The 12166-nt window shown below is 40.3% G+C and overlaps 2 protein-coding genes across 3 annotated transcripts; one reads left to right on the forward strand and one right to left on the reverse strand.

Annotated features, from left to right (window-relative positions):
- Positions 1 to 415: 415 nt before the first annotated feature.
- im:7138535 (uncharacterized protein LOC797998 homolog) lies at positions 416 to 2864 on the reverse strand. The gene is made up of 8 exons (XM_060074421.1): positions 2704 to 2864; positions 2455 to 2561; positions 2242 to 2361; positions 1886 to 2148; positions 1686 to 1766; positions 1479 to 1595; positions 1218 to 1364; positions 416 to 854 (listed from the first exon to the last, which is right to left on the reverse strand). Exons 1-8 carry the CDS (start codon positions 2745 to 2747, stop codon positions 684 to 686), a joined length of 1050 nt encoding a protein of 349 aa, XP_059930404.1. The 5' UTR covers positions 2748 to 2864; the 3' UTR covers positions 416 to 683.
- Positions 2865 to 2900: 36 nt separating this feature from the next.
- LOC132474017 (arsenite methyltransferase-like) lies at positions 2901 to 11528 on the forward strand. 2 transcript variants are annotated; one of them, XM_060074420.1, is made up of 11 exons: positions 2901 to 2919; positions 4480 to 4528; positions 4723 to 4850; positions 5711 to 5861; positions 8365 to 8501; positions 8628 to 8697; positions 9220 to 9301; positions 9405 to 9536; positions 9644 to 9783; positions 9929 to 10051; positions 10636 to 11528. In XM_060074420.1, exons 3-11 carry the CDS (start codon positions 4825 to 4827, stop codon positions 10738 to 10740), a joined length of 966 nt encoding a protein of 321 aa, XP_059930403.1. In that variant the 5' UTR covers positions 2901 to 2919; positions 4480 to 4528; positions 4723 to 4824; the 3' UTR covers positions 10741 to 11528. The 2 variants fall into 2 exon arrangements, with proteins under 2 accessions (XP_059930403.1, XP_059930402.1); XM_060074419.1 differs by lacking the exon at positions 2901 to 2919 and adding an exon at positions 3375 to 3657.
- The last annotated feature ends 638 nt before the right edge of the window (positions 11529 to 12166 follow it).

The raw sequence follows: 12166 nt of genomic DNA on the forward strand, positions 1-12166 counted from the left end.
AAGTGTCTTAGCATTCATGAAATAAAGGGGAGAAAAACTATTCAAAAGTTTTACCAACATTTTTAAAGAATGCTTTCGTACGAAAGCTTATGATTTGTACAAATCAAATGAGTCTTCTTTCAACTAAACTGATGCATCCATAATGAAATCCTGCAGTGCCACCCTTGCCAGACCAAATGTGACTTTGTGTTATATATATTATTTTTGTCATGATACATTATCTATCCGATTCCCATTGCTAACCAGCCATTTATCCCTAATGATTGTCCAGTTTAAAAAAAAAAAAAAAAAAACTGGAGGATATTTGAATTATTCCTCATTAGTAATGGAGTGGAATCATATACAACACGGTTATAAATAATCGCTAGTTGACACTATTTAAGAAGGGACATTTTACAATAAATCTTACAAAAAATCTGCATCATACATTGGCAAGTCTTTATTCATTTTGTAATGTCTACAAAATATATTAGAAAAAAAGTCTGGTCGCAAAAGTATTAATATTGCATATTTAACCTTCATATATATGTTTATTTAAATTTATTTTTTGGCTCTTTATATATGAAGTCCAAATCTTTCATTTTAGAGGATTACAAAATCATAAAATGCCCTTAGAAAAAATAAATTCAAAAGAATACATGATTTTTTTGAATTTTCGTTGCAATTGCCACAAAGTAGTTCCTTTACTCCTTTTTCCCTTTCTTTTTTCCTGAGAATTTGCTTCGTTGAGGATGCCCCCCCCCTCCTCTTCCCCCTCCTCCCCTTCCCTTCTCTCGTCTCCCCTCCCAGCGCGGCATGGGGGGCTCGATCTCCCCAGGCCGCCCACCTCTGTCGGGGACACTGCCCATCAGTACCTGAAAACAAAAAGCCAATGGTTGTAGGAGTCTAAAATAAATTAAATCCTACCTTTGTTATAGATCAAAATATTTCAAAATCATGACATAATATATTGCAATGTTGAAACATTATATCCTTGAAGAGGCAAGAGCAAGGTATTATCTGGATCTTATCTGCACTGTTCGGTCTGATTATACTGCTGAAACACCTACATTTCCCTTTGGGGATTAATAAAGTGTTATCCTCTGATCCATCCACCCGAGTAAAAAGGCATACCGAGGATCCAGCTGTAGTTGATTATTTTCTTTATTTTTTTCAGGAATTAAAAAACATTATCACTCTAAACCACGGAAACAGTTGTATGTTGCATTGCGCCTTACCTTGTAGATGGCCGTACTTGGTCCAGCCTTAACTGGCAGGATGCAAGACTGATCCATTCTCGCAGCAAGCAGAAGAGGCATGGACACTTGAGATGACGGTGCAAGAGAAGATAGTGGGGGCACTGAGGAGAGTATTTGATCATACCCCTGTAGACAAATAACAATACACAGGATACACTAAAATATCAGAAGAAGCCAAAGGATTCATTTGAATAATTAGGACAGCACAGTCATCTATGCCAGCCATTTAAGTATGCTTACCTTTCCTTTATCTCCCCATGCAAAAGACTGCAGCGTGACCTCAAAGCGTTTGACAATCATTTGCTGTCGACATGCATACTCTTTCAGCAAGACTTGGTTTATCCTTTCAACCTGCCTCTGAAGGTGGAAAAGCAAAGGATTGTTTTATTGCTAGGAACTGAATAACTTGTATGCTGGGTTTGAAGAAAGTAATCTATGCCAACATACCCATTGCTCTGAGTTGAGACTGGAATTAAGAAGTGGATCACTCATATCTTTTAATGATAACTGAGCAATCCTCGTCTCCACCTTGAACAAACAGTAAATTGTAGTGAGTGTCAGTATGCTTTAAAAAATAACAATTGAATTGAATTAAAAAAATAAAAAAAATCCTAAATTAACTGAAGCCCATTTAGCATCAGTCTCACCTCCTGCAACACATCTGGATACTGAGAGGAGGCATCCATGTCAAGTGCTTGGAGCAGCAAGGCAAATTCTGTGGACATCTCTTCCCGTCTCATGCCCATGTCCACCTTGCAGTCTTCCAGTGACTGACAGAGCTCTGTGTTTTGATGGGTGGGCTCCTCGACCCTCTGCTCTAATTCAGTTTTACCTGCACTGGTTTGGTCATCAGGGTGTGCTGCCTTGTACTTAAGTATACGAGCTGCTTCTAGTTCAGATACAAGGAACGCTGAAACAGAAAATATACAAGCTTTCTTTAGAGGGTAGGGTGAATCAAAGCACCAAAGCAAGAACGGTGCAAGAACCTCAGATCTTTTCTCACCAGTGATCTTGTTGAGAAGAGCAGGACTTAGCGTGTCTGATGACAGCATAGTGATTGGACAGTGCATGGTTTCCAATAATTCTCTCAGTTCTCCTACCAGCAGGATGGACCTTTTATTATCTGAAATGTTTACGTTTGCAGCTTTTATTGCAATATTGTGCAACCAGCTCCTGCCTTGACACTATGAACACAAAAATCTCAGTTGTTGTTTACCTTGTAACTCTGGGTGGATCACCAACAGCTCTGCCACCAACCAGGAGAGCAGAGGACAGGGCAGCTCATCACAACAGCAGTGTCTTACGCATGCGGTATCTGGGTAACTGGAGAATACAAGTCAATAGCTATTAAATAACTGGGTTTACGCGTTAGCTTAATCACTAATATAGTTCTACCAGCTGAATAGTTAACGAAACTATAGCCAGACAAAACATAGTTCAAACAGAGTATCGTATGTTGACCCACCCAAGAGACTTGATGGCAGATATCGTTGTTATAAACCTCTCCATTGAAGAACCTACAGCAGGAAACAATGTACCTATATAGGTTCAGGGTTCATGCAGCTATCCATTTCCTTGTTTACAACGTGAAGATTCGTCACTACAGCGAGTGGTTTATTAGCATATTGCTACTTCCGGGGTTCGTGACGCAGAATATGAATATCCATTTTTAATTCTGCAAGTAAGTAATTATTCAGATTAGAAGCAACAATCTACCATCTCATTGCACACATAAATGCACACTCATCCCCATTGGTACCAAACCAGTCAAAGTCCGAAAATTGGACCTCTGACATTCTTTATTCAACAAAAAAAGGATGCGTAAATTAGTAAAAACAATCATTATAAAAAAGAGCGTCTTTATTAAAGAGCGGCAGATCTATATAACATCATAAGATGTTACCTGGGAGGGAATTTATTTTCAAGTACAGCTGCGTTTGTGTCGTAGTAGGCATAATTTGCCCCAAGATGTCACTGTCGCTCCTTGGTCTGTAAACTTGGGGTATATCAAATACTATTCATATTTGTATAACCTATAGTTTAAGCATATGAAAAAAAAATAACACTCAGTCAGTTATGCAAGCAGCGTGTCAAATGTCCATCATGGCGTGATTCTAGGCAGTGTGGGCGGGTCTTAACAGGAACGGCTAACATGGGTCAGAGCCTCCATGGTCAGAGGTAAGGTTGAATAGAAATGGGGCGTGATAATCTTTTCAGGAAGGTTTGTCGGGTAACTTTGCCATGCCTTTTGGGGTTGATCTGATTTTGCATTTGTAGGTGTGCAGTGGATGCATGTGGTATTATATATGTTCAGGGTATTGTAGGTTTTGACAATCACTGTAACTAACAGAAAACAACTAGGCTACTGCATTCCATCAACGAAACTTTTTGCATAGCGCAAGATGGCTGCAACAGGGGGGTAAGAAAAACTATAATTAATCATGAATAAGTGCCCAATAAAGTTCGTTAACTTTATTTTTGGGCTATCTGCATACAATAGCTACATTTATTATAAGATTAGACCTACTACAAAACTTAAAAACCAAACATGTTTTTATTTAGAATTTATATAAATATAAAATATCTATGTTTTGTAGTGGGGGTCTCCAATGTTAGACAATAAAAGTGATACGTCGAAGCTAGAAAGGAACAGTAGAAGGAACAGAAAAAGTGTATAATGGAAAATATAGTGATGCAGGCCAGCCCCTGTGGCACAGGCGGGGCGAATGCCTATAAAACAATTAATAAAAATGTAATACTATTTCAAAATGTAGAATATAGCCAAAGGTTGTGCATTCATCTCTAATTAACTTAATTACTTATTTATTGTCAATATTAATCACCCAAAAATACTATTCCACAACCAATGGCAGGTTTTATAATGTATACTATTGTTACTTTTACAATAATAAAATAATATCTGTACAGTCAACAATGGTGTAGTAAAGTAAGACATGCATTTTTCTTTGAATATTAAATATATTTTGAAACACATTTTAACCACTTTTTTTAATTAACTGATTCAATCCGAAAAAGTGCAACGGTAATTCTGGGACAGAAACATATTCATACAAACAAACTGTCTGAAGGGCCAGAAAAAAGAAACAACAGAGAAATATATATACTTATTTATATTTTCACCAGTTCTGTTTGAATGTCTAGGGGAACATACATAACTTCATCCCAATTAGCACCCTGCCCTTACAAAGTTAATTATGACTCATCATTTTCTCTTTACCAGTTCAATTGAGAAATGCTTCAAGGAAACCGCCACACACCTGAAAGTCAAAGTATGTGCTCTCTTCTTAATTCTTATTTAAAGTATATAACTGTATTGTGTGTGAATATTTTAAAACCTGCTGTGGGGACTTTATGAAAAAAAAAAAATGAAACTGCGGTCAGTGAATGTAATATTCTACAGCTCTGTTGCTGATATGTGCTTTTCATGTTTTTGTTACAATGGCAATCTTTTGTCCAATCTTAGGAGTTCTATGGTAAGGTTTTGAAGAAAACCACGGATTTGAAGACCGATGCCTGTGTGGCCTCCTCCGGGCCTGTCCCTGCCCACATCCGCCATGCTCTTAATATGGTGCACCCTGAAGTCATTGCCAAGTAAGTACCCTTACTATGATAATAACCCCTTAGCCCAAACACTATAACACAATTGAACTATTCTTCCTTGATAAATAAGGGAGTTCGCCCTTTGGGGGGCTAGGGTTAAGGGGTGTCATGTAAGGTGGCCTGTTCAGCCCTTTGGGACTTGAACTGTGATTAAGCCATAAGTTATGGTTTAGTTATGGTTCCACGTTGACGCAATGCAATGACCACGCAGTAGGTTTGACGCAGTCGTGACCCTGTGTTGGTTCTGCGTTGGGTTTTAGTGAGCGGACCAATCACAGCCCTTGCTGCTGTGTCGCTTCGACACGAGGTTAACATTTTTGGGAGGCGCACGTCAGGCCCGCGCGGTGGATGCAAGGATGTAATGGGTCCGTAAACCACCTTGCGTTGGGTCAACGTTCAACCACAACTAAGCCTTTACCGGCTAACAGCGTGCCAACATTGATGCATTGTTTCATAAGCTTTCTCCAATTCCTTCAACACCAAGAGCTCCCACAACGGTTGGGGAACTCCCACTCCACTCCTTTTGTTTTGTACCTTGTCATGGTTTATTATCCTTTGATATTGGGTCCTGCTTCCTCTTTTTGATTTATGCCGACTTTTAATTATACATAGTGCTACCTTTTCTGTTGGTTTTGTTACAGTTGTTAACCAACTGTAACAAAACATTCAAATATCTTTCTATTGATTGAGAATTTTTCATTATTCTTTCATTGACCCTTAAAACGAGGTTAAACCACACTATCCACGTGTAATGGGTGTAGAGTCAATTGAACGACACTCACACTAAGAGATGAGTCTTGACAAATATGAAGCTGATTCACCTCATCCCATTCTAACTGTTATTCCAACAGGTACTATGGCTGTGGCCTGGTGGTGCCAGAGTGCATGGAGGCCTGCCAGGTACTTGACCTGGGCAGTGGGAGTGGGAGGGACTGCTACATGCTGAGTAAGCTGGTGGGAGAGAAGGGCAATGTCACCGGCATTGACATGACTGAGAAGCTGGTGAGTTAATACTGTTCATACCGCACGATCTATATTATTCCATGTACATACTCTGCACCTTGCTGCTTTTTGCACTTCTGGTCAGACGCTAACTGCATTCCGTTGCCTCTGTACTTGTACGCTGCACAATGACAATAACGTTTAATCGAATCTAATCTTATTACAACACGCTTGAAACCAGACCAAAGACCAACTAGTTATTAGTTAGTTAGTACTGTGACATACGTTTTACAAAACAAAATATTTTTCAAGAAAATTAAAAAAGAAATATGCTGTCTGCTAAAGTATTCAACACCTTTCGCTTTGCCTAATCTGAATTCACTTCGATACACAATGTTACCTTAAGGAGCAACATAATTAGTTTTGTTTGCCTAGATGAATGAAATAAGTGTGGAAAAGCACAGAGTCAACGAAGGACTACATTCTGATTGGCCTCCACATTTGTTACTCATTTACACCTTCTGACGCCTGAGATGAACCCCAGTCACTTTACTGACTTTGACCCCTCAAAGCTGTAAACCTCTCTGTATCTGGCTCACCCCATCCAAAACTTTTTGACGGCCACAAAGAAGAAAGGATCCCCCATTAAACATGGCTACTTTACTCAAGATTGTGTTTGTTAAACATGTAAACTACCTCAAGTCAGGGATTGTAGACATCCCATCTCATGAGCACATTTATTATGGTATTAAGGTTTATTATGTCTGTACATACATACTTTACATCTAGATAGATAGATAGATCCTTTAATAATCCTTTACAGGAAATTACAGTGTCAGAACAGCGTGGACAGACATAACAAACACACATTCCCTCATATGCTAAAATACTTAAATACTACAATAAATACAATAATAAATACTAAATACTATAAGGTGCAAAGTTAATTTTGTGCATTGTAAAACCGTATGGCAGCTGGTATACAGGACTTCCTGTACCGCTCCGTTTTGCATATTGGTGCAATTAGTCTCTGACTGAAGGTGCTGTTCTTGATCACCTTCAGGGCGTGGAGTGGGTGAGTGGGGTTAGACATTATTGAGGCCAGTTTGTTGAGGATTCTGGCCTCTGCCACCTGCTGGACCTTTAGCTGCTCAGCCCCGACCACTGAGCTGGCCTTCCTGATCAGCTTGTCCAGTCTGTTTTTGTCCGCTGTGCAGGCGCCTTCTCCCCAACATGCCACAGCGAAAAACAGAGCACTGGCCACCACTGAGTGGTAGACAGTGCACAGTAGGGGTTGGCAGATGTTAAATGACCTTAGTCTCCTCAAGAAAAAGAGTCGACTTTGTCCCTTCTTGTACACCGCTTCCATATGACTTTCCCAGTCCAGCTCACTGTCGAGCTGCACACCAAGGTACCTGTGGTTGGCGACCATCTCCACCACAGTGCCCCCGATGCTGATTGGTGTTGGTTGAGTCCTCCTCCTTCCCCCCCTGAAATCCACAACTATCTCCTTTGTCTTTGTGGTGTTGAGATGGAGATTATTGTGTGTACTCCACTCCACAAAGTTGTCTATGGTGTCTCTGTACTCCTCCTCATTTCCCCCTTTAATGAGGCCAACAACAGCTGTGTCGTCTGAATATTTTTGCAAGAAGCAGCTTTTAGTGTTGTATTTGTAATCCGCTGTGTAGATGGTGAACAGGAATGGAGCCAGCACAGTTCCTTGTGGAGCCCCTGTGCTGCTGAGGATGGTGCATGAAATATTGTTCTGTAGGCGCACATACTGTGGTCTGAGATAAAGGTAGTCCAAACACCACAGTACCAGTAATGGATCCACCTTCATCATCTCCATCTTCTCCCCTAGCATACGTGGCTGGATGGTATTAAAGGCAGATGAGAAGTCAAAGAATGTTATCCTTACAGATGCATCAGGGGTGTCCAGATGTGTGTATGCCCTCTGCAGCATGTAAATGAGGGCATCATCAACACTGATGTTAGGCTGATATGCAAACTGTAAAGGGTCCATTTGCGTAGACACACTAGTGCAGAGGGAGGAGAGGACAAGTCTCTCAAATGTCTCTATATTATCTGATATAAATGTAAAATTTAAGATGTCAACTCCTTACGTTGTAATCTACTGAGGATCCGGAGACGGAAGATAAGTGCATGTTCAGTTAATGTGCATCTGGGGACGGGACACGGGAGGCATTGGGACACATTTATTGGCCCAATGCATAGGGTGTTGTGTTTGGTCAATATAACCTGAAGCCTGATCCAAAACCAGAGTTCTTTGCAGACCAACTCAGGTTTTGAGGTTACTTGTTCACTAGTGATCATTAAGTCTTTATCTCTGAAATTTGTCTCTCTCGACCTCTCTCATTTAGTCAAAGTGTTGTGTTTATCCACAACACGAGTCACAATAATGACACGACCAATTTGATCCAATATATGAGTAATATATTTGTAATCAATATGACCTTTTTTTTATTTTAGGTCAAAGAGGGATGCTTCCTAAACACGTGACCCTAATATCTGTATGGTTTTGTTCTTGTTCTTGTTTGGCTAGCTGGAGGTTGCCAGAACCTACACTGACTACCACACACAAGCGTTTGGCTATAAAGCACCGAACATCCGGTTTGTCCAGGGATACCTCGAGGCCTTGAATGAAGCTGGGATTGAGGGAAGCGCATATGATATCTGCATGTAAGCTTGGCTATCCTCTTTTCTTTCAAAATGTTCTTCATTGTAACATATTTCTTTATATAGTTGGTACATATTCATATGAATTTAATTGAAGTGCCATCATTTTTATTTTTTATTTTTCCCTAGTTCCAATGGTGCGGTGAATCTGTGTCCAGACAAGAAGCCAGTTTTGCAGGAAGCTTACCGTGTTCTCAAGGTATACTGTGTTATTTCACTACCCCTTTGAACATTCTCTCTCTGCGACCATCTTACAACATGGGATGGTGAAAAGATCTGAGCATTTAGAAAATCTAGTTTTAAAACTCTTTGTATAAAGAGTGTATTTGTATTTGTATAAATATCAGAACTCGTATTTGGAAATGTGTAGACGCAGATTTCCAAATGGCTTGTACTGCTAATCACACTCACACCAGGTGGTATAATATGTCCCCCTTAACTATGCATTTCTACCAAACTGTATCACCCACAATTAAACAAACTAGTGTGCTACAGAAAATCCCAGTGTAGCTATCTGGCCTTCAATGGCAAAGGGTTACTTAACTTCCACCAGAACATTTCTGATCTAAACCAACAGTGTACAACCTTACACTCACATTACTAATGTCTACTGTTGGCAAAACCTGCCTTTCCAAATGAATATCATGTTGCTGGCTGTTCTTTTTTCCTCTCTGCGGCCTGAAAGGTTTTTTAGTTGTTGTTTTTGACACTTTGTAATCAGGAAGGTGGTGAGCTCTACTTCAGCGACGTCTACAGCAGTGGAAGATTAACAGAGGAAATAAGAAACAGCAATGTTCTCTGGGGTATTTATGGCTTGTTTTTAAAAATGGTAGACAATCTTCTACATAAAATGATCGAATGGCAGGTGGGTTCTGGGAAACACTGAGAACTTGTTCATGTTGACAGGCGAGTGCCTCAGTGGAGCCCTCTGGTGGGAGGATCTGATGCAGCTGGCGGAGGAGGTGGGCTTCAGCCCTCCTCGCTTTGTCAGCGGAGCCGCCATCAAAGTGTTCAACAAAGAGATGCAGGACATTCTGGGTTTGTTTTTCTATTCATGTACCGTTATAGTCCTCCTGCTTGGGTATCAATGTTGTGGCAATTTAGCACGTTCAATATATTTTCTTTCTACCCCTTTCGGAACAAAGGCGACTTCAAATTCCTCTCAGCCACTTACCGCCTGTTCAAAGTTCCCCGGGGCGCTGGTAAACCCCGTGAGGTGGTGTACCAGGGCGGCATCACTGGGATGGAGGAGAGCTTTAGCTTGGACTCTCAGTACACCTTCAAGGTCAGTTGGACTGCTGGTCAAGCGGCTTGGGGTCGATTGAGAAAATAGAGGACATAAAGCAAACTATCAATGAAAAAAATGATTGTTGATGTGATGATATGGGGACTTAACGGGATAATGGGAGTATATTTGTTGGGTATTTCAGGTGAACGAGGTAGTGGAGGTGGACGGGGATGTGGCTGAGATCCTGACCCGTTCCAGGTTCTCTGATAAGTTCACCATGCTGCCGCCTGGAGGGCCGTCTCAAACCTGTGGTGCTAGCCCTAAAGTAAGCAGCACGGTTTGACCCAAAATAAAGACATGTGGAACTAGAGGTGCTTTTTGTTTTTGAGCACACGAGGTAACGATTGTATGTTCCACCCTGATTGTGTGACAGGCCAAAGAGAGCTCTGCTGGTATTCTGTTACATTTCATCCAACAAGCTGGTTATATGCTAATGGGGACGTTGAGATTGCTCACACTCAAACCGTTATCAATATATGTACAGAATATATGCAAACGGATGATACAAAGGCTGCTGGCGATAATAATAATCATAAAATCATGAGGCCTTGTTCACAGAGAGCAGATGAACCTACTTTGACATGCTGATATAATGAGTTACGCATTTCCTCTGATATACGGAATGCTGAGCCACAAATCTGCATGGCCATAAATCATGTCAATGATATATCCAAGTTCCCCATACACCTTGTACTGGTGCATTGACACCATTTATTGGATTATATATCCTACAATCGTTATCTATAAATCAACGGTTTCAACTAAATGCTGTGAGTAACAGTATTGTGAGTAAAAGAGTATTTTCTGAAAATGTGAGAGGATGATGTTAATGTAGAACTATTCCTACAGGCGGGCGCTGTGAATCCATTTGAGCTGATCCATCACAGGAGTGATGTTCCAGGATCCACCACAGGGGGGTGCTGTGGCACACAACCAACTGGGTGCTGCAACTAAATTCAACTTATTTTCCCCCAACAACCCATGTATCACTTGGGTGATTCCACTTAAACAACCTAATACAACCCAATACATTAACTGAACCATCTGTAAGATAAACTTAAACATATCAAACCTAACAATGAAACATATCAATCTCTAGAGAGATATGCATGGTGTGTGTAAATTGTTCCTGTTATTTGTCTATGGATTCCAGTAGGAACTTGCATCGCTGTTAGCAAATATTTTTTTGTAATATTAACTATGTCATGAATAACATAGTATGTTCTGTGAGGGGCTTGCAGTTTAATTGGATGGAAGGAGTATTTCTCTATCATTAGAGGTCACTGTTTCGATCAGTGTTCGCTCAAGGCATCCTCCTTTTTACAACCAGGTCCCAAGGACAAAGGATAACGACTCTGGTTTAAAGCCTACAATCTCAAATGTCCTTCCATAACCAGAAAAGGATCAAATGACTATCCATAACCAGAAAATAGTTTTTGGGCTAACTTTGAAATGCCATTGTGTTTACTACAAGGTCCCTGTTACTGCTGTGATAATTCATTATTATTTACTAATACGACTTTTTGTATGCCTGATGACTGAAAATCCCAAGAGTAGAACATTAGAAAGCAGTAACAATTTGAAAACTAAAAGGACATTTACCTTACATTTATTTGACTTTGGTGATTGGAGGCTCGTATGCAGGATGCACAACCTCTCTGATCTGAAGACACAGGATTGTAGTGGAAGGCTTTATTCTGATGCAAATTGTCAAATAAAAGAAAGGACAGTCTTTATGATGATTTATGTGTGTGAGTTTTTTTAAAATACTGTAGGCCTTTAATTGTTCATATTTATGTCGATATATAGGCTACAGCATCACTGTTATACATCTAATTGTTCACAAAAGTAACCTATAAATAGCATAACTTCCCAGGTAGGCCTATCGGAAAAAGCAAGAGGAATATCCCGATCTACCAACAATTTAGCAACCATCTGGTTATCAGTCGAACGGAGTAGGCCTACTGCTTTAATCATATAATCCATATAGGTCGACAATTCCATGAGATAGTAGATTAAGCATGTGAAATTGTTTGCGTTGGATTATCAAACCTGGTGGCAAAATCGGGAACATTTTAATATTATTCGGTCATGAGAGAAGTCCTGTGTCTTTGAACGGCTGTACATGTTGCGTACGCCCCGCCCCCCTGTTTGATACAACGTCGCTTCTGTCCCGATATCGCGGAGCCGGAGCTCGGTTCGTACCGTAGATCTCGCCCGTGTTAGAAAGAGAGAAAGAGATATTTATCTTGAATTCAGTTTTGTACCATTATTATATGCAGTAGTATGAAACATACTTTTACCTGGAAGCCCCATTGATACATAATTGTATTATTCACCATTAGCCTACTTTTCTTTTCTTTTTTTTCTGTAGGCTATG

The sequence above is a fragment of the Gadus macrocephalus genome, chromosome 16 (assembly GCF_031168955.1).
Source record: "Gadus macrocephalus chromosome 16, ASM3116895v1".
Classification (NCBI taxonomy): domain Eukaryota; kingdom Metazoa; phylum Chordata; class Actinopteri; order Gadiformes; family Gadidae; genus Gadus; species Gadus macrocephalus.

Excerpts from the sequence above, each read along its gene's own strand:
- im:7138535 (XM_060074421.1), bottom strand. The coding sequence starts at position 2,747 with ATGGAGAGGTTTATAACAACGATATCTGCCATCAAGTCTCTTGG. Across the intron at positions 2,362-2,454 it reads GATCCACCCAGAGTTACAAG|ATAATAAAAGGTCCATCCTG; the intron begins GTAAACAACAAC and ends TAAACATTTCAG. Across the intron at positions 1,767-1,885 it reads ATCCAGATGTGTTGCAGGAG|GTGGAGACGAGGATTGCTCA; the intron begins GTGAGACTGATG and ends TGTTTGTTCAAG.
- LOC132474017 (XM_060074419.1), top strand. Across the intron at positions 5,862-8,364 it reads TTGACATGACTGAGAAGCTG|CTGGAGGTTGCCAGAACCTA; the intron begins GTGAGTTAATAC and ends TTGTTTGGCTAG. Across the intron at positions 9,537-9,643 it reads AGAGATGCAGGACATTCTGG|GCGACTTCAAATTCCTCTCA; the intron begins GTTTGTTTTTCT and ends TTCGGAACAAAG.